Below are 21,186 nucleotides of genomic sequence, written 5' to 3' on the forward strand. Positions count from 1 at the left end.
ATGTAAGCTATCAGCTTCCATCCACTGACCTACTGACTACCAGTTGGAGTGGGCAAAAGGGGTGACTTGCATTTGAAATAATGATCACTTCATGTTTCCAATTTCAGCAGAGCCTGCAGCTGCAAAGTGTAGTAGTAGGGTCTAGTACGTACAGGGTTAATGGACAGTACCGCCCACACTGATGTAAGAAGGCACATGACCCAGGGTCGGAGTCAGTCTCGAGATGTGTAAAGGCTTATATGGAGTCAGCTCCATGCCTGCACCCTCTACTGCATATATGTGCATATTTGTGCATTATTAATACAGCCTTGCTGTTAATATACTCACAAGTACAAAGCCTACTTCATGGTGTCCGAAGCAGGATTATTCACAAAGCCCCACCTAAAAGTGAACCCATATCTCACGCATGAGTCATATGGTCTGGATTCTGCGTCCAAATTAGTTTTTTATTAAGGCTGCAGCCAACGCTGCATGAGACAGCTCATAACCAGCTGCCGTTGCTGGCCGGAGGTGTTTATTTTCCCATTCATTCACAGGATGTGGGCATTACTGGCTAGGCCAGCATTTATTGCCCATACCTGATTGCCCTTGAGAAGGGTTCCTCAATGTCCTATAGGAGCGGTGTTATGAAAGGACTCAGATTCAGCAGAGATGCTTCCAATGAAAAGGAATGAAACCTAGTAAAAGAAAGAGTATTTTATATTCCGTTACATATTATGTCATTGTACATTATATGTAAATATATCATTTGTAAATATGCAGATGTTTTATAACATTATGTAAAATGCAATGTGTGTACTTGCTGTGTATTCTGGCATTGTATTGTGACAATACTTGACCATGTGCTAGCACTGTGTGAGATATAGGATAAGGATTTTTCTCTCCCTCTCTTTTGCCTGATTTTTGGTTCCTTCTGGCTGTAATTCTCTCTTGCTTAATTGTCCCTCACTCTTATTTATACTTTCTTCTTTCTTGATTATCTGATTTATTTTTAATTTCTTTTGGCCTCTTCGCTATCTCTCTTACTCTCTCTTTATCTCCCTTCCTCTCTCTCCCTCTCTCTTTCTCCCTCTCCTTCTTTCTCTCCCTTCCTTTCTCTCTCTCTCTCTTTATCTCCCTTCCTCTCTCTTTCTCTCCCTCCTTCTCTCTCCCTCTCTCTGTCAGAAAGCCCTGGCCTCAAGGCATAATTTCCCTACATTTCTGTTCTGTTGAAGGGTCATTCGGTCTCGAAACATTAACTGTGTTCCTCGCCGCAGATGCTGCCAGACCTGCTGAGTTTTTCCAGGTATTTTTGTTTTTGGTTCATAATTTCCCTACAGCTGTCCAACTGAATGTAGGTGACCCTGAATCCTCTCCTAAAGATTGCTTGGGCTGATTTGTTCTCCTTTAGTTCATAAATCCTTCAATACAGAGTAATATTGTTTATATTTAGAGATTAGATCAGAGAGTGTACCTTACACCCTGAAGGAACACAAATATGAAACTTGGCTTCCGTTTTACAACTGCTGAAGGACGGAGATATTGTTTACACTTCCGAGGAGCTGTTTTGATGAAAGGTCATTGACCTGGACATCACAGAATAGAAGAGGCTCTTCGGCCCATCGAGTCTGCACCGACACATGAGAAACACCTGACCTACCTACCTAATCCCATTTACCAGCTCTTGGCCCACAGCCTTGAATGTTATGACGTGCCAAGTACTCATCCAGGTACTTTTTAAAGGGTGTGAGGCAACCCGCCTCCACAACTCCCCCAGGCAGCGCATTCCAGACCCTCACCACCCTCTGGGTAAAAAAGCTTCTCCTCACATCCCCCCTAAACATCCTGCCCCTCACCTTGAACTTGTGTCCCCTCGTGACTGACCCTTCAACTAAGGGGAACAGCTGCTCCCTATCCACCCTGTCCATGCCTCTCATAATCTTGTACACCTCGATCAGGTCGCCCCTCAGTCTTCTCTGCTCTAACGAAAACAACTCAAGTCTATCCAACCTCTCTTCATAACTTACATGTTTCATGCCAGGCAACATCCTGGTGAATCTCCTCTGCACCCCCTCCAGTGCAATCACATCCTTCCTATAATGTGGCGACCAGAACTGCACACAGTACTCCAGCTGTGGCCTCACCAAGTTCTATACAGCTCCAACATTTGTATTCTATTTTTGTATTCTACTTTTGTATTCTATGCCTCGATTGATAAAGGCAAGTGTCCCATATGCCTTTTTCACCACCCCACTAACATGCCCCTCTGCCTTCAGAGATCTATGGACACACACGCCAAGGTCCCTTTGTTCCTCAGAACTCCCTAGTGCCATGCCATTCATTGAATACTTCATTGTCAAATTACTCCTTCCAAAGTGTATCACCTCACACTTTTCAGGGTTAAATTCCATCTGCCACTTATCTGCCCGGTTGACCATCCCGTCTATATCTGTAGCCCAAGACACTCAACCTCACTGTTAACCACCCAGCCAATCTTTGTGTAATCTGCAAACTTACTCATCCTACCCTCCACATAGTCATCTATGTTGTTTATATAAATGACAAATAATAGGGGACTGAGCACAGATCCCTGTGGTACGCCACTGGACACTGGCTTCCAGTCACTAAAGCAGCCTTCTGTCCTGACCCTCTGCCTCCCACAACTAAGCCAATTTTGAATCCACCTTATCAAATTACCCTGTATCCCATGTGCCTTTGCCTTCTTTATAAGTCTCTCATGTGGGACCTTGTCAAAGGCTTTGCTGAAATCCATATAAACTACATCAACTGCACTACCCTCATCTACACACCTGATCACCTCCTCAAAAAATTCAATCAAATTTTTTAGGCATGACCTCCCTCTGACAATGCTGACTATCCCTGATCAAACCTTGCCACTCCAAGTAGAGATAGATACTCTCCTTCAGAAATTTCTTCAATAGTTTCCCTACCACTGATGTGAGACTCACTGGCCTGTAGTTCTCTGGCTTATCTCTACAACCCTTCTTAAATAGCGGAACCACATTAGCTGTTCTCCAGTCCTTTGGCACCTCCTCCGTGGCCAGAGAGGAATTAAAAATTCGGGTCAGAGCCCCTGCGATCTCCTCCCTTGCCTCCCTCAGCAGTCTAGGACACAAACCATCCGGACCTGGAGATTTGTCCACTTTTAAGCCTGCCAACACCTCCATTACCTTGTCACTCCCTATATCAGTTTGCTTAAACATGAACTCTGTTTGCCATCTCCCCACACATGATTCATGATCTGAATGACTGTTTCCGACATTTTCCATCAACCACAGTATTTTTGCTTTTGCATATTCTTAAAATTCTTCAAGGGACGTGGGCAGGACTCAAGGCTAGCATTTATTGCCCAATAACACTTGTAGCTTTGAGAAGATAATCAGGGGTCTACCCTAGCTTGAATTACTGAGGCCCGTGCGGTGGAAAGTCCTCTTGTAGGGTTGTTTCTATGGAGTTGGATAGAGCTCTTGGGGTGGAAGGGATCAAAGGGTACAGAGAGAAAGCAGGAGCAGGCTATTGAGTTGGATGATCAACCATGATCAAAATGAATGGCGGAGCAGGCTCGAAGGGCCGAATGGTCTTCTCCTGCTCCTAGTTTCTACGTTAGCTAGCAAGCTTTTAACCCAGCAAAGATGAAGGAAGCCAACTTATTCATATATTGCCTTTGACTTAACAAAATACCACAAGATGATTCACAGGAATATTATCACCCAGCTGCATAGGACAGGTGACAAAAAAAATTGGTTAAAGTAGAAGGTTTCAACAAGCGTCTTAAAGGAGGAGAGAGAGAGACAGAGAGGCATAGGCTGGGATTTCCAGAGCTTAGAGCCCAGATGAAGGCATGACCGCCAGTAGTGGAGTGATGAAAACCAGGTTACCCAGAACGCCAGAACTGAAGGAGCTCAGAGACTTCAGAGGGCTGATGGAGGAGGTTACAGTGAGAGCATGAAGGGATTTGACAGTAAGAATGTGATGTCTGACTTGAAGATAAATGTCCTAGTCAGAATGGAGTGCACGTCCTGGAACAGAAGGCGATTCACTGACGCTGCTGTTCTTGCATAGGAGGGAAGCTTTTATATTCCGAAAACATTTTTTTATATTTCTATATTTTTCACGCAGGTCTGGAATGCACTGCCTGACAGTGTGGTGCAGGCAGGTTCAATCGAAGCATTCAAAAGGGGGTCAGAATTAGTCGAGAAGGAAGAACGTGCAGGGTTATGGGGAGAAGGCGGGGGAATGGCACTGGGTGAATTGCTCACTTGGAGAGCCAGTGCAGGCCAGGTGAGCGGAATGGCCCCCTCCTGCGCCTCCTGATTTGTTTGAAATTAGGGGTTGCTAACTGGGATTAAATGTATTCCGGGAGGTTTCATCACGGTCCCCCCCATGCTCCATTAGTCGGCCAACCCATCCATCCTTCGTGACCCACGGCCTTCCTAAACCAATTGGAAAGCGAAAAGGCCCGTGACCCAATTGGATGATGCCTGACTGTCAGCCAAACGCTCTTTTTTTCCTTCCCCCCTCCGTTTTCAATATTTTTATATCTGGTAAAGAGAAATGTTCAAAGAAAATGTTTTTTTAAGAAAAAAACAATCTTTTTTTGATGTCCTGTTGATGTTCCTCCAGGGTTTCACACAGCAGTGTCCTGGAGATTGACCTTCAACTCCTGGAGGGTTTCTGGAAGGAGGTGGGTAGGAACTAAAATACCCCGGCCACTTGGTACGTCACTGACTGCTTGTCGGGGGAGGTGGTGGGGCGGCGGACTGAGAGAGAGAGAGAGAGGGAGAGAGAGAGAGAGAGATGGACGGACCCCTGACATCATCACTGTGCGTCGGCAACCCGGAAGAGACGTGGCAAGGGCCGAGTAATCGGGAGAATCGGCGGCGGCGGCTCTGAGGCCTCGGGGCCCACAGGCTCCAGCCATGGGGTTGTGTAAATGCCCCAAGCGCCGGGTCACCAACCTGTTCTGCTATGAGCACCGAGTTAATGTGTGTGAACACTGCCTCATCTCCCGGCATTACAAGGTAGGAGAGCCCGAGGCCTGAGGCCTACATTCCAAGTTGTGTCCAGTCTAAATAATCAGTGCACTGTAATGTATACATCATCATTACATATACTGTATAGTCGTGACATATACAGTCTAAATATTTACTGTGTACACCATATACGGTATGTATTCATACATAATCATATATACTATATAATCATTACATATCCAGTAGATAATCATTGGATATACTATATACACTACCGTATATAGTATATATTCATATACATAATCATTATACTGTGTAACTACATATACAGTAAATAATCATATATATTGTGTACACAACCATATACTGTATATATTTGTACATAATCGTACTCTATAATGTATACAGTGAATAATCATATTTACTATGCACAACCATTTACTGTATGTATTTGTACATAATCATATACTGTATAATCATTACATATACAGTCAATCAGATATATTATATACACAATCATATACTATATATATTTGTACGTAATTATACTGTATAATCATTATGTATACAGTCAATAATATTTACTGTGGACACAACCATATACTGTATATATTTGTACATAACCATATACAGTATAATCATTACATATACAGTCAGTAATCATTAGATATATTGTATACACAATCATATACTGTATATATTTGTACATAATCATACCGTATAATCATTACGTATACAATCAATAATATTTACTGTACATAATCATATACCATATATTGTACATAATCATATACTGTATAATCATTACATATACAGTCAATAATATTTACTGTATACACAACCATCTACAGTATATATTCATATACATAATCTTCCTGTATAATCATTACATATACAATCTCAATCATTGGATATATTGTATACACAATCATACAGTATATATTCATAACAAAAATAAAAATACCTGGAAAAACTCAGCAAGTCTGACAGCATCTGCGGAGAGGAATACAGTTAACATTTCAAGTTCATATATACTGTATACATACACAGTAAATAATTAAGACATATATTGTATGCAATCATACATATGGTACATAATCATTACATATACTGTGTACATGATTGTTACATATACAGTCCAAGTCATTAGATATACTGTATACACAACCATATACATTATACACAATCATATATACATAATCATTGCATATGCTGTATAAATCATATACACAGCATACACATTTATAGTCTAAATGATCATACATGATTGTGTATACAGTATATGTAATTACATATACTGTATACATAATCATATATACAACATACATATTATACATAGAGTCTAAATAATCATTATATAGTTTTTATTATAATTATTTAGACAGTATGTATGATTTACATACATTGCCATATGATCATTATATATATATTTTTCATTATGCTATATACAATCATATATACTATCTAAATAATTATTATGTATATTGTCCATTATATATGCTGTCTAAATAATCACTATATGTGCACTGTATATGTAATGATTACCTAGGCAGTATTGTCTAAGTAATAGTTACATATACAGTATAATCATTATATACGTATCTACTGTCTAAACAATCATATAAACTGTATACATAATTATATATACAATATACATTGTTATATATATGATATACATAATTGTTATATATACTGTATAAATAATCACTATCGTTACAGACAGGAGAGGGGTTGTTTTAAACAGTACAAATTTCTCCTCTCACCACCTGTCCATAAACAGAAAAGTGTTTTTGCTTTGCTTCCCCACTTATAAGCGGTGGCGACTTTCCCAATCCCTCGGTTTTGGTGTGATCCAATTTTCTGTTAATCTCCCCACAGCAAACTCGAGATAGGATGAACTCAAAGGGTGAGTTTATTTGCACACGCTCAAATGTGGTGGGGGAGGGGGGATCACAACGTTGCCCCCTTTGCAGCCATACAGTAAAGGAGGGATAAAGAAAAGAAAGATTTACAGTGAAGAGACCTGCAGAGAAAATAAATATTGTTTCATGTGGGTTCCAGAGACCAGAATCAAAGTCCGATCAGGTATTCCTTCATGGGGGTCGGCAGGCTGTAAACCAGTGCTGTATAATTCACTTTTCTGGTGGTGTTGACTTCACATGATGAGATAGTCATGCAGAGGTGAATCAGTCTTGTAGGCGATGATACAGAATTCCCAATAGTATCAGTGTAGATGGGGCCAAAGCTGGGCAGAGCCCCTTTTCTGTGATGCTGCTTGGAGGATGTTAGATGCAAACTGAGCTTACACTTCCACAAGGCAACATGATTGGTTTCACAGAGCTCCATGTCACTTGGTTCCCACCTCTCCACATTGCCATTGACGAGGGATGTAAATCCCTTGTCTGGGTCCCTGGTATTGTTGAATGCCCCAACCATTAAGAATTGAAAGGAAGGTTGAAGGTTTGTCTTAGCAGATGAGCAGATTCCTGTTGGCCAGCCTGGGTTATGGAATGCAGATCGCCTTTGTATAGTTCTTTTTGAATTTGGTCTCTGCAGCCCACAGGAGGGTCATTAGTGTCTCTTCAGAGATAGCGAGGTGCAAATTTCATCAATACTGCCAAAGTAACTCCTTTTGTTTGAGGGTCATAGACAGACACAACTTCAGCCATTTTAAAAGGTCCAGTTTTTAAAATTTTAGAAAATGACATGATATCTATATCTATTTTATTAAAAACATATAGAGTGCAGTCTTAGTCCCCTCACCCTACATATACCATACATACGGTATAAATAATCACTATATATAAGGTATAAGTAATTGATATATATATATATACAGTATAAATAATCACTACATATAAGATATTAATAATTGCTATATATGGTATAAATAATTATATTTACAGTATGAATAATCACTATATGTACTGTATAAACATTATCACACCAAGAGATTTTTCCAGAACCACTTTATCCAATTCAGGGTCACAGGGAACCGGAGCCTATCCCAACGAGCAATGTGTACTAGGCGGGGTACACGCAGGATGGGACACCAGTCCATCACAAACTCACAGGCACATAGGGACACACACAGTAAGGGGCAATGTACTGTAGCCAATCCACTTGACCAGCACACCTTTGGATAGTGGGAGAAAACCAGAGCATCTGGCGGAAACCACTGTGTCCGTATTTACAGGATGAGGGGAGACCCCAGGACTGTGTCCATATTTATAGAGGGGGGGGGGGGGCCTGGGATCCGTATTTCTAGAGACGTTTGAAAAAAATCCTTGCTTGGCGCAAGGAAATAGGTGTATAAGAATCTGCACTTTCGGGAATCTCTCAGAACCGTGCTGGATAACACAATGCGCCAGGGATTGACTCGTCTGGTCGTGAGCCACACAGGCCAGAAACCACCCAACCTCTGCTGCTTCACTGACTTCAGCCTTTCAGCTGTCTCAGTGACCATGGGGAAGAGGCAGCAGGTCAGGGCTCCCTTATCCCCCGTGCCCTTGTGTGGGAATAAGGTGATGATATCTCGTTTATCTGTTGTTACTAAAGCTTGTTCGCAGAGAGCCTTGAGACTGGAGCTCCGTGTCAGTCTGATTGGGTTTAGTGGCAGGTTCCCCTCCCTCAATGGAGGACTGACTGGTTTCCAGTGGCAGTCCAGCAGTTTGCTCCCCTCTGTGTTCAACCTGCCGTGGTGAGATTTGAAATTGCACTTTCTATAGTTTGCTCAGCCGAAGCCACAGGCTCTTTGGCCTTGATGTCTCCTATTTTTGAACGGCTCTCCCTCTTCCAGGCTCAAATAGGTGGCACGTTGGCCAGATAGTCCATGGTTAAGCTTGGGGCAATATCCCTGGATGAGCAGGGCAATAACCACATTGTGCACTCAACACAGTAAAACCTCAGGATTTCTGGGGGAGTGGGGGGGATTTCAGGCAGGCAACGAATGAGAGAGACTCGCAACATCATCCTGATGCAGCGTTTTACATACAAATGCACGAATTAGGAGCAGGAGTGAGGCCACTCGGCCCCTCGAGCCTGCTCCTCCATCCAATAAGATCGTGATCCGATTGTAACCCTCAACCCCACATTCCCGCCTACCCCCTGATAACCTTTCACCCCCTTTGCTTATCTAGAATCTATCCAGCTCTGCCTTAAAAATATTCAAAGACTCTGCTTCCACCGCCTTTTGAGGAAGAGAGTTCCAAAGACTCGCGACCCTCTGAGAGAAAATTTCTCCTCATCTCCGTCGTAAATGAGCGAGCCCTCATTTTTTAAACAGTGACGTTTTTAATGTAGCTTCTGTCTGTCTTCACTCACCCTTACAGTGCGTTGTTATGTCATACCTACAATGGCTCCAAGACAGCGATTATAATTCCAACTGTAGCCTGTGCAATACTCCGCTCACAGATGAGGACACTATCCGGCTAGTTTGCTACGGTGAGTGTTGTCCTGGCCTGTTATTGGTTGTACGGTATGATGTGGGTTTTTTTCCAAATCATTCGTTGGATGTGGGCGTCACTGGCTGGGCCCAGCATTTATTTCCCCATCCCTAATTGGCCCTTGAGCAGGTGGGGGGTGAGCCGCCTTCTTGAACAGCAGCAGCCCATGTGGTGTAGGTACACCCACAGCGCTGTTAGGGAGGGAGTTCCAGGATTTTGACCCAGCGACAGTGAAGGAACAGCCGATATATTTCCAAGTCAGGGTGGTGAGTGGCTTGGAGGGGAACTTGCAGGTGGTGGTGTTCCCCATGTGTCTGCTGCCCTTGTCCTTCTGGATAGTAGTGATCGCAGGTTTGGAAAGTGCTGTCGAAGGAACCTTGGTGAGTTGCTGCAGTGCATCTTGTTGATGGTACAAACCGTTGCCACTTTGTGTTGGTGGTGGAGGGAGTGGATGTTTAAGGTGGTGGATGGGGTGCTAATCAAGCGGGGCTGCTTTGTCCTGGATGGTGTCGAGCTTCTTGAGTGTTGTGGGAGTTGCACTCATCCAGGCAAGTGGAGAGTATTCCATCACACTCCTGACTTGTGCCTTGTAGATGGTGGACAGGCTTTGGGGAGCCAGGAGGTGAGTTACTCGCTGCAGAATTCTGAGCTCTGATCTGATCTTGTAGCCACAATATTTATATTGCTGGTCCAGTTCAGTTTCTGGTTGATGGTAATCACTGAGGAAGTTGATAATGGGGGATTCAGTGATAGTAATGTTGTTGAATGTCAAAGGGAGATGGTTAGATTTTCTCTTGTTTGGAAATGGCCATTGCCTGACACCTGTATGGCACAAATGCTACTTGCCGCTTCTCAACCCAAGCCTGAACGTTGTCCAGGATTTGCTGTTTGGGAGCAGGGACTGCTTCAGTATCTGAGGAGTTGCAAATAGTGCTGAGCATTGTGCACTCATCCGCACACACTTCTGACCTTATGAGCCCCAGTTGATTGCAGTTAGTCCTGTGTCTACCTCCAACCCATAGCAGGCTGGTCGCCTGCTTTATGTGGCCCCAGGAATACCTCATGTGGACATTAGGAATGTTCCTGTCCCATTCTCTTTGCTAAGGGCTCACCTGTTAGTCTCAGATAACGTAACTGGTGTCTGTGGGTGTCTCCGTGTGTGTGTGTGGGTGTCTCCGTGTGTGTGTGTGGGTGTCTCCGTGTGTGTGTGTGGGTGTCTCCGTGTGTGTGTGTCTGTGGGTGTGGCTCGGTGGTGTGTGTGTGTGTGGCTTGGTGGTGTGTGTGTGGGTGTGGCTCCATGGTGTGGGTGTGGCTGTGTGTGTGTGTGGCTGTGTGTGTGTGTGGCTCTGTGTGTGTGTGGCTCTGTGTGTGTGTGGCTCTGTGTGTGTGTGGCTCTGTGTGTGTGTGGCTCTGTGTGTGCGGGGCTACGTGTGTGTGTGTGTGGCTCTGTGTGTGTGTGGCTGTGTGTGTGTGTGTGGCTCTGTGTGTGTGGCTCTGTGTGTGTGTGTGGCTCTGTGTGTGTGTGTGGCTCTGTGTGTGTGTGTGGCTCTGTGTGTGTGTGGCTCTGTGTGTGTGTGGCTCTGTGTGTGTGGGGCTCTGTGTGTGTGGGGCTCTGTGTGTGTGTGTGTGTGTTGTGTGGCTCCGTGTGTTGTGTGGCTCCGTGTGTTGTGTGGCTCCGTGTGTGTGTCTGTGGCTCCCTGGTGTGTGTGTGGGGCTCCGTGTGTGTGTGTGTGTGTGTGGCTCCCTGTGTGTGTGTGTGTGTGTGGCTCCCTGTGTGTGTGTGTGTGTGTGTGTGTGTGGCTCCCTGTGTGTGTGTGTGTGTGTGGCTCCCTGTGTGTGTGTGTGTGTGGGGCTCCCTGTGTGTGTGTGTGTGTGTGGGGGGCTCCCTGTGTGTGTGTGTGTGTGGGGCTCCCTGTGTGTGTGTGTGTGTGTGTGGCTCCCTGTGTGTGTGTGTGTGTGGCTCCCTGTGTGTGTGTGTGTGTGTGTGTGTGTGTGGGGATCCCTGTGTGTGTGTGTGTGTGTGGGGCTCCCTGTGTGTGTGTGTGTGTGTGGGGCTCCCTGTGTGTGTGTGTGTGTGTGTGGGGCTCCCTGTGTGTGTGTGTGTGTGTGTGTGTGTGTGTGTGTGTGTGTGGGGCTCCCTGTGTGTGTGTGTGTGTGTGGGGCTCCCTGTGTGTGTGTGTGTGTGTGTGTGTGTGGGGCTCCCTGTGTGTGTGTGTGTGTGTGGGGCTCCCTGTGTGTGTGTGTGTGTGTGTGTGTGGGGCTCCCTGTGTGTGTGTGTGTGTGTGTGTGTGGGGCTCCCTGTGTGTGTGTGTGTGTGTGTGTGTGTGTGGCTCCCTGTGTGTGTGTGTGTGTGTGTGTGTGTGTGTGTGGGGCTCCCTGTGTGTGTGTGTGTGGGGCTCCCTGTGTGTGTGTGTGTGGGGCTCCCTGTGTGTGTGTGTGTGGGGCTCCCTGTGTGTGTGTGTGTGTGTGGGGCTCCCTGTGTGTGTGTGTGTGTGGGGCTCCCTGTGTGTGTGTGTGTGTGGGGCTCCCTGTGTGTGTGTGTGTGTGTGGGGCTCCCTGTGTGTGTGTGTGTGTGGGGCACCCTGTGTGTGTGTGTGTGTGGGGCTCCCTGTGTGTGTGTGTGTGTGTGGGGCTCCCTGTGTGTGTGTGTGTGTGTGGGGCTCCCTGTGTGTGTGTGTGTGTGTGGGGCTCCCTGTGTGTGTGTGTGTGTGTGTGGGGCTCCATGTGTGTGTGTGTCTGTGGCTCCAAGGTGTGTGTGTGTGTGTGTCTCCGTGTGTGTGTGTGTGTGTGTCTCCGTGTGTGTGTGTGTGTGTCTCCGTGTGTGTGTGTGTGTGTCTCCGTGTGTGTGTGTGTGTGTCCCTGTGTGTGTGTGTGTGGGGCTCCGTGTGTGTGTGTGTGTGTGTGGGGCTCCCTGTGTTTGTGTGTGTGTGTGTGGCTCCCTGTGTTTGTGTGTGTGTGTGTGGCTCCCTGTGTTTGTGTGTGTGTGTGTGGCTCCCTGTGTGTGTGTGTGTGTGGCTCCCTGTGTGTGTGTGTGTGTGTGTGTGTGTGTGTGTGTGTGTGTGTGTGTGTGTGGCTCCCTGTGTGCGTGTGTGTGTGTGGCTCCCTGTGCGTGTGTGTGTGGGGCTCCGTGTGTGTGTGTGTGTGTGTGTGGGGCTCCCTGTGTTTGTGTGTGTGTGTGTGGCTCCCTGTGTGTGTGTGTGTGTGGCTCCCTGTGTGTGTGTGTGTGTGTGTGTGTGTGTGGCTCCCTGTGTGTGTGTGTGTGTGTGTGTGGCTCCCTGTGTGTGTGTGTGTGGCTCCCTGTGCGTGTGTGTGTGTGGCTCCCTGTGCGTGTGTGTGTGTGGCTCCCTGTGTGTGTGTGTGTGTGGGGCTCCCTGTGTGTGTGTGTGTGTGGGGCTCCCTGTGTGTGTGTGTGTGTGTGTGTGGGGCTCCCTGTGTGTGTGTGTGTGTGTGTGTGGGGCTCCCTGTGTGTGTGTGTGTGTGTGTGTGTGTGTGGGGCTCCCTGTGTGTGTGTGTGTGGGGCTCCCTGTGTGTGTGTGTGTGTGTGTGTGTGTGTGTGTGTGGGGCTCCCTGTGTGTGTGTGTGTGTGTGTGTGTGGGGCTCCCTGTGTGTGTGTGTGTGTGTGGGGCTCCCTGTGTGTGTGTGTGTGTGTGTGTGGGGCTCCCTGTGTGTGTGTGTGTGTGTGTGTGTGTGTGTGTGTGTGTGTGTGGGGCTCCCTGTGTGTGTGTGTGTGTGTGTGTGGGGCTCCCTGTGTGTGTGTGTGTGTGTGTGTGTGTGGGGCTCCCTGTGTGTGTGTGTGTGTGTGTGTGTGTGGGGCTCCCTGTGTGTGTGTGTGTGTGTGTGTGGGGCTCCGTGTGTGTGTGTGTGTGTCTGTGGCTCCAAGGTGTGTGTGTGTGTGTGTGTGTCTCCGTGTGTGTGTGTGTGGGGCTCCGTGTGTGTGTGTGTGTGGGGCTCCGTGTGTGTGTGTGTGTGGGGCTCCGTGTGTGTGTGTGTGGGGCTCCGTGTGTGTGTGTGTGTGTGGGGCTCCGTGTGTGTGTGTGTGTGTGGGGCTCCGTGTGTGTGTGTGTGTGTGTGTGTGTGTGTGTGTGTGTGTGTGTGTGTGTGTGTGTGTGGGGCTCCGTGTGTGTGTGTGTGTGTCTGTGGCTCCAAGGTGTGTGTGTGTGTGTGTGTGTGTCTCCGTGTGTGTGTGTGTGTGTGTGTGGGGCTCCGTGTGTGTGTGTGTGGGGCTCCGTGTGTGTGTGTGTGGGGCTCCGTGTGTGTGTGTGTGTGTGGGGCTCCGTGTGTGTGTGTGGGGCTCCGTGTGTGTGTGTGGGGCTCCGTGTGTGTGTGTGTGTGGGGCTCCGTGTGTGTGTGTGTGTGTGTGTGTGTGGGGCTCCGTGTGTGTGTGTGTGTGTGTGTGTGTGTGTGTGTGTGTGTGTGTGTGGGGCTCCGTGTGTGTGTGTGTGTGTGTGTGTGTGTGTGGGGCTCCGTGTGTGTGTGTGTGTGTGTGTGTGGGGCTCCGTGTGTGTGTGTGTGTGTGGGGCTCCGTGTGTGTGTGTGTGTGTGTGTGGGGCTCCGTGTGTGTGTGTGTGTGTGGGGGGCTCCGTGTGTGTGTGTGTGTGTGTGTGTGTGTGTGTGTGTGGCTCCGTGTGTGTGTGTGTGGCTCCGTGTGTGTGTGGGGCTCCGTGTGTGTGTGTGTGTGGGGCTCCGTGTGTGTGTGTGTGTGTGGGGCTCCGTGTGTGTGTGTGTGTGTGGGGCTCCCTGTGTGTGTGTGTGTGTGTGGGGCTCCCTGTGTGTGTGTGTGTGTGTGTGTGTGTGTGGGGCTCCGTGTGTGTGTGTGTGTGTGTCTGTGGCTCCAAGGTGTGTGTGTGTGTGTGTGGGGCTCCGTGTGTGTGTGTGTGGGGCTCCGTGTGTGTGTGTGAGGGGCTCCGTGTGTGTGTGTGTGGGGCTCCGTGTGTGTGTGTGTGTGTGTGGGGCTCCGTGTGTGTGTGTGTGTGTGTGTGTGTGTGTGTGTGTGTGTGTGTGTGTGTGTGTGTGTGTGTGTGTGGGGCTCCGTGTGTGTGTGTGTGTGTGTGTGGGGCTCCATGTGTGTGTGTGTGTGTGTGGCTCCGTGTGTGTGTGTGTGTGTGTATGTGGGGCTCCGTGTGTGTGTGTGTGTGTGTGTGTGTGTGTGTGTGTGTGTGTGTGTGTGTGTGTGTGTGTGTGGCTCCGTGTGTGTGTTTGTGTGGGGCTCCGTGTGTGTGTGTGTGTGTGTGTGTGGGGCTCCGTGTGTGTGTGTGTGTGTGTGGGGCTCCGTGTGTGTGTGTGTGTGTGGGGCTCCGTGTGTGTGTGTGTGTGTGGGGCTCCGTGTGTGTGTGTGTGGGGGGCTCCGTGTGTGTGTGTGTGTGGGGCTCCGTGTGTGTGTGTGTGTGGGGCTCCATGTGTGTGTGTGTGGGGGGCTCCGTGTGTGTGTGTGTGGGGGGCTCCGTGTGTGTGTGTGTGGGGTCTCCGTGTGTGTGTGTGTGGGGGGCTCCGTGTGTGTGTGTGTGGGGGGCTCCGTGTGTGTGTGTGTGTGTGTGTGGGGCTCCGTGTGTGTGTGTGTGTGTGTGGGGCTCCGTGTGTGTGTGTGTGTGTGTGTGTGTGTGTGTGGGGCTCCGTGTGTGTGTGTGTGTGTGGGGCTCCGTGTGTGTGTGTGTGTGTGTGTGTGGCTCCGTGTGTGTGTGTGTGTGTATGGGGGGCTCCGTGTGTGTGTGTGTGTGTGTGTGTGTGTGTGTGTGTGTGTGGGGGGCTCCGTGTGTGTGTGTGGGGCTCCCTGTGTGTGTGTGTGTGTGTGTGTGTGTGTGTGGGGCTCCCTGTGTGTGTGTGTGTGTGTGGGGCTCCCTGTGTGTGTGTGTGTGTGTGGGGCTCCCTGTGTGTGTGTGTGTGTGTGTGTGTGTGTGTGGGGCTCGCTGTGTGTGTGTGTGTGTGTGGGGCTCCCTGTGTGTGTGTGTGTGTGTGTGTGTGTGTGTGTGTGTGTGTGTGGCTCCCTGTGAGTGTGTGTGTGTGTGGCTCCCTGTGAGTGTGTGTGTGTGTGGCTCCCTGTGAGTGTGTATGTGTGGGGCTCCCTGTGAGTGTGTGTGTGTGGGGCTCCCTGTGAGTGTGTGTGTGTGGGGCTCCCTGTGAGTGTGTGTGTGTGGGGCTCCCTGTGAGTGTGTGTGTGTGGGGCTCCCTGTGAGTGTGTGTGTGTGGGGCTCCCTGTGAGGGTGTGTGTGTGGGGCTCCCTGTGAGGGTGCGTGTGTGGGGCTCCCTGTGAGGGTGCGTGTGTGGGGCTCCCTGTGAGGGTGCGTGTGTGGGGCTCCCTGTGTGTGTGCGTGTGTGGGGCTCCCTGTGTGTGTGCGTGTGTGGGGCTCCCTGTGTGTGTGCGTGTGTGGGGCTCCCTGTGTGTGTGCGTGTGTGGGGCTCCCTGTGTGTGTGCGTGTGTGGGGCTCCCTGTGTGTGTGCGTGTGTGGGGCTCCCTGTGTGTGTGCGTGTGTGGGGCTCCCTGTGTGTGTGCGTGTGTTGGGGGCTCCCTGTGTGTGTGTGTGGGGCTCTGTGTGTGTGTGTGGGGCTCTGTGTGTGTGTGTGGGGCTCTGTGTGTGTGTGTGGGGCTCTGTGTGTGTGTGTGGGGCTCTGTGTGTGTGTGTGGGGCTCTGTGTGTTTGTGTGTGGGGCTCTGTGTGTTTGTGTGTGGGGCTCTGTGTGTGTGTGTGTGGGGCTCTGTGTGTGTGTGTGTGGGGCTCCTTGTGTGTGTGTGTGTGGGGCTCCTTGTGTGTGTGTGTGTGGGGCTCCTTGTGTGTGTGTGTGGGGCTCCTTGTGTGTGTGTGTGTGGGGCTCCTTGTGTGTGTGTGTGTGGGGCTCCTTGTGTGTGTGTGTGTGGGGCTCCTTGTGTGTGTGTGTGTGTGTGTGTGTGTGTGTGTGTGTGTGGGGCTCCGTGTGTGTGTATGTGTGGGGCTCCGTGTGTGTGTGTGTGTGTGTGTGTGTGTGTGTGTGTGTGTGTGTGTGTGTGTGTGTGTGTGTGTGTGTGTGTGTGTGTGTGTGTGTGTGGGGGGGGCTCCGTGTGTGTGTGTGTGTGTGTGTGTGGGGGGCTCCGTGTGTGTGTGTGTGTGTGTGGGGCTCCGTGTGTGTGTGTGTGTGTGTGTGTGTGTGTGTGTGTGGGGCTCCGTGTGTGTGTGTGTGTGTGTGTGGGGCTCCGTGTGTGTGTGTGTGTGTGTGTGTGTGGGGCTCCGTGTGTGTGTGGGGCTCCGTGTGTGTGTGGGGCTCCGTGTGTGTGTGGGGCTCCGTGTGTGTGTGTGGGGCTCCTTGTGTGTGTGTGGGGCTCCATGTGTGTGTGGGGCTCCGTGTGTGTGTGGGGCTCCGTGTGTGTGTGGGGCTCCGTGTGTGTGTGGGGCTCCGTGTTTGTGTGGGGCTCCGTGTTTGTGTGGGGCTCCGTGTTTGTGTGGGGCTCCGTGTTTGTGTGGGGCTCCGTGTGTCCGCGTGTGTGGGGCTCCGTGTGTCCGCGTGTGGGGGGCTCCGTGTGTGTGTGTGGGGCTCCGCGTGTGTGGGGCTCCGCGTGTGTGGGGCTCCGCGTGTGTGGGGCTCCGTGTGTGTGTGTGTGTGTGTGTGTGTGTGTGTGTGTGTGTGTGTGTGTGTGTGTGTGTGTGTGTGTGTGTGTGTGTGTGTGGCTCCGTGTGTGTGTGTGTGGCTCCGTGTGTGTGTGTGTGGCTCCGTGTGTGTGTGTGTGGCTCCGTGTGTGTGTGTGTGGCTCCGTGTGTGTGTGTGTGGCTCCGTGTGTGTGTGTGTGGCTCCGTGTGTGTGTGTGTGTGGCTCCGTGTGTGTGTGTGTGCCCCCGTGTGTGTGTGTGGCTCCGTGTGTGTGTGTGGCTCCGTGCGTGTGTGTGGCTCCGTGTGTGTGTGTGGCTCCGTGTGTGTGTGTGGCTCCGTGTGTGTGTGTGGCTCCGTGTGTGTGTGTGGCTCCGTGTGTGTGTGTGGCTCCGTGTGTGTGTGTGGCTCCGTGTGTGTGTGTGGCTCCGTGTGTGTGTGGGGCTCCTTGTGTGTGTGTGGGGCTCCTTGTGTGTGTGTGGGGCTCCTTGTGTGTGTGTGGGGCTCCTTGTGTGTGTGTGGGGCTCCTTGTGTGTGTGTGGGGCTCCTTGTGTGTGTGTGGGGCTCCTTGTGTGTGTGTGGGGCTCCTTGTGTGTGTGTGGGGCTCCTTGTGTGTGTGTGGGGCTCCTTGTGTGTGTGTGGGGCTCCTTGTGTGTGTGTGGGGCTCCTTGTGTGTGTGTGGGGCTCCTTGTGTGTGTGTGGGGCTCCTTGTGTGTGTGTGGGGCTCCTTGTGTGTGTGTGTGGCTCCTTGTGTGTGTGTGGGGCTCCTTGTGTGTGTGTGGGGCTCCTTGTGTGTGTGTGGGGCTCTGCGTGTGTGTGGGGCTCTGCGTGTGTGTGGGGCTCTGCGTGTGTGTGGGGCTCCGCGTGTGTGTGGGGCTCCGCGTGTGTGTGGGGCTCCGCGTGTGTGTGGGGCTCTGCGTGTGTGTGGGGCTCTGCGTGTGTGTGGGGCTCTGCGTGTGTGTGGGGCTCTGCGTGTGTGTGGGGCTCCGCGTGTGTGTGGGGCTCCGCGTGTGTGTGGGGCTCCGCGTGTGTGTGGGGCTCCGCTTGTGTCTGTGGCTCCGTGTGCGTGTGTATGTGTGTGTGGCTCCGCGTGCGTATGTGTGTGGCTCCGCGTGCGTGTGTGTGTGGCTCCGCGTGTGTATGTGTGTGTGGCTCCGCGTGCGTGTGTGTGTGGCTCCGCGTACGTGTGTGTGTGGCTCCGCGTGCGTATGTGTGTGGCACCGCGTGCGTGTGTATGTGTGTGTGTGGCTCCGCGTGCGTGTGTGTGTGGCTCCGCGTGCGTGTGTATGTGTGTGTGGCTCCGCGTGCGTGTGTATGTGTGTGTGGCTCCGCGCACGTATGTATGTGTGTGGCTCCGCGCGCGTGTTTGTGTGTGTGTGGCTCCGCGCGCGTGTGTTTGTGTGTGTGTGGCTCCGCGCGCGTGTGTATGTGTTTGTGGCTCCGCGTGCGTGTGTGTGTGGCTCCGCGTGTGTGTGTGGCTCCGCGCGCGTGTTTATGTGTGTGTGGCTCCGCGCGCGTGTGTATGTGTGTGTGGCTCCGCGCGCGTGTGTATGTGTGTGTGGCTCCGCGCGCGTGTGTATGTGTGTGTGGCTCCACGCGCGCGCGCGGCTCCGCGTGCGTGTGTGTGTGGCTCCGCGTGCGTGTGTGTGTGGCTCCGCGTGCGTGTGTGTGTGGCTCCGCGTGCGTGTGTGTGTTGCTCCGCGTGCGTGTGTGTGTGTGGCTCCGCGTGCGTGTGTGTGTGTGTGTGTGTGTGTGTGTGTGGCTCCGCGTGCGTGTGTGTGTGTATGTGTGTGTGGCTCCGCGCGCGTGTGTATGTGTGTGTGGCTCCGCGCGCGTGTGTATGTGTGTGTGTGTGGCTCCGCGCGCGCGCGCGTGTGTGTGTGGCTCCGCGCGCGCGCGCGTGTGTGTGTGGCTCCGCGCGCGCGTGTGTGTGTGGCTCCGCGCGCGCGTGTGTGTGTGGCTCCGCGCGCGCGTGTGTGTGTGGCTCCGCGCGCGCGTGTGTGTGTGGCTCCGCGCGCGTGTGTGTGTGTGGCTCCGCGCGCGCGCGTGTGTGTGTGGCTCCGCGCGCGCGTGTGTGTGTGGCTCCGCGCGCGTGTGTGTGTGTGTGTGTGTGTGGGGCTCTGTGTGTGTGTGTGGGGCTCTGTGTGTGTGTGTGGGGCTCTGTGTGTGTGTGTGGGGCTCTGTGTGTGTGTGTGTGTGGGGCTCCGTGTGTGTGTGTGTGTGGGGCTCCGTGTGTGTGTGTGTGTGGGGCTCCGTGTGTGTGTGTGTGTGGGGCTCCGTGTGTGTGTGTGTGTGTGTGTGTGTGTGTGTGTGTGTGGGGCTCCGTGTGTGTGGGGCTCCGTGTGTGTGGGGCTCCGTGTGTGTGGGGCTCCGTGTGTGTGTGTGTGTGTGTGGGGCTCCATGTGTGTGTGGGGCTCCATGTGTGTGTGGGGCTCCCTGTGTGTGTGTGTGTGTGGGGCTCCCTGTGTGTGTGTGTGTGTGTGGGGCTCTGTGTGTGTGTGTGGGGCTCTGTGTGTGTGTGTGGGGCTCTGTGTGTGTGTGTGGGGCTCTGTGTGTGTGTGTGGGGCTCTGTGTGTGTGTGTGTGTGGGGCTTTGTGTGTGTGTGTGTGTGTGTGGGGCTTTGTGTGTGTGTGTGTGTGTGGGGCTTTGTGTGTGTGTGTGTGTGTGTGTGTGTGGGGCTTTGTGTGTGTGTGTGTGGGGCTTTGTGTGTGTGTGTGTGTGTGTGGGGCTCCGTGTGTGTGTGTGTGTGTGTGTGTGTGTGGGGCTCCGTGTGTGTGTGTGTGTGTGTGTGTGTGGGGCTCCGTGTGTGTGTGTGTGTGTGTGGGGCTCCGTGTGTGTGTGTGTGTGTGTGTGTTGGGCTCCGTGTGTGTGTGTGTGTGTGTGTGTGTTGGGGGCTCCGTGTGTGTGTGTGTGTGTGTGTGTGTGTGTGGCACCGTGTGTGTGTGTGGCTCCGTGTGTGTGTGTGGCTCCGTGTGTGTGTGTGGCTCCGTGTGTGTGTGTGGCTCCGTGTGTGTGTGTGGCTCCGTGTGTGTGTGTGTGGGGCTCTGTGTGTGTGTGTGGGGCTCCGTGTGTGTGTGGGGCTCCGTGTGTGTGTGGGGCTCCGTGTGTGTGTGGGGCTCCGTGTGTGTGGGGCTCCGTGTGTGTGGGGCTCCGTGTGTGTGGGGCTCCGTGTGTGTGTGTGTGGCTCCGTGTGTGTGTGTGGCTCCGTGTGTGTGTGTGGCTCCGTGTGTGTGTGTGGCTCCGTGTGTGTGTGTGGCTCCGTGTGTGTGTGTGGCTCCGTGTGTGTGTGTGGCTCCGTGTGTGTGTGTGGCTCCGTGTGTGTGTGTGTGGGGCTCCGTGTGTGTGTGTGGGGCTCCGTGTGTGTGTGGGGCTCCGTGTGTGTGTGGGGCTCCGTGTGTGTGTGGGGCTCCGTGTGTGTGTGGGGCTCCGTGTGTGTGGGGCTCCGTGTGTGTGGGGCTCCGTGTGTGTGGGGCTCCGTGTGTGTGTGTGGCTCCGTGTGTGTGTGTGGCTCCGTGTGTGTGTGTGGCTCCGTGTGTGTGTGTGGCTCCGTGTGTGTGTGTGGCTCCGTGTGTGTGTGTGGCTCCGTGTGTGTGTGTGGCTCCGTGTGTGTGTGTGGCTCCGTGTGTGTGTGTGGCTCCGTGTGTGTGTGGGGCTCCGTTTGTGTGTGGGGCTCCGTGTGTGTGTGGGGCTCCGTGTGTGTGTGGGGCTCCGTGTGTGTGTGTGGCTCCGTGTGTGTGTGGGGCTCTGTGTGTGTGTGGGGCTCCGTGTGTGTGCGGCTCCGCTTGTGTCTGTGGCTCCGTGTGTGTGCGTGTGTGTGTGGCTCCGCGTGCGTGTGTGTGTGGCTCCGCGTGTGTATGTGTTTGTGGCTCCGCGTGTGTATGTGTTTGTGGCTCCGCGTGCGTGTGTGTGTGGCTCCGCGTGCGTATGTGTGTGGCACCGCGTGCGTGTGTATGTGTGTGTGTGGCTCCGCGTGCGTGTGTGTGTGGCTCCGCGTGCGTGTGTATGTGTGTGTGGCTCCGCGCACGTATGTATGTGTGTGGCTCCGCGCGTGTGTGTTTGTGTGTGTGTGGCTCCGCGCGCGTGTGTTTGTGTGTGTGTGGCTCCGCGCGCGTGTGTGTATGTGTTTGTGGCTCCGCGTGCGTGTGTGTGTGGCTCCGCGTGTGTGTGTGGCTCCGCGCGCGTGTGTATTTGTGTGTGGCTCCGCGCGCGTGTGTATGTG

The 21,186-nt window shown here is 52.0% G+C and overlaps 1 protein-coding gene and 1 long non-coding RNA gene across 2 annotated transcripts in view; both read left to right on the forward strand.

Annotated features, from left to right (window-relative positions):
• Positions 1-4,731, forward strand: part of LOC121273039 — a 50,437-nt gene extending 45,706 nt beyond the window's left edge. The window contains exon 3 of the long non-coding RNA XR_005941941.1: positions 4,624-4,731. This is a non-coding gene — a long non-coding RNA (uncharacterized LOC121273039). The remainder of the gene's footprint in view (positions 1-4,623) is intronic.
• A 75-nt stretch (positions 4,732-4,806) lies between these two features.
• Positions 4,807-21,186, forward strand: part of zfpl1 (zinc finger protein-like 1) — a 31,733-nt gene continuing 15,353 nt past the window's right edge. Inside the window, exons 1-2 of the mRNA XM_041179989.1 lie at positions 4,807-5,021; positions 9,305-9,416. Coding sequence (XP_041035923.1) covers positions 4,920-5,021; positions 9,305-9,416 — 214 coding nt within the window. The 5' untranslated portion in view covers positions 4,807-4,919. The remainder of the gene's footprint in view (positions 5,022-9,304; positions 9,417-21,186) is intronic.

The sequence above is a fragment of the Carcharodon carcharias genome, chromosome 37 (genome assembly GCF_017639515.1).
Source record: "Carcharodon carcharias isolate sCarCar2 chromosome 37, sCarCar2.pri, whole genome shotgun sequence".
In the NCBI taxonomy this organism is placed as follows: Eukaryota; Metazoa; Chordata; class Chondrichthyes; order Lamniformes; family Lamnidae; genus Carcharodon; species Carcharodon carcharias.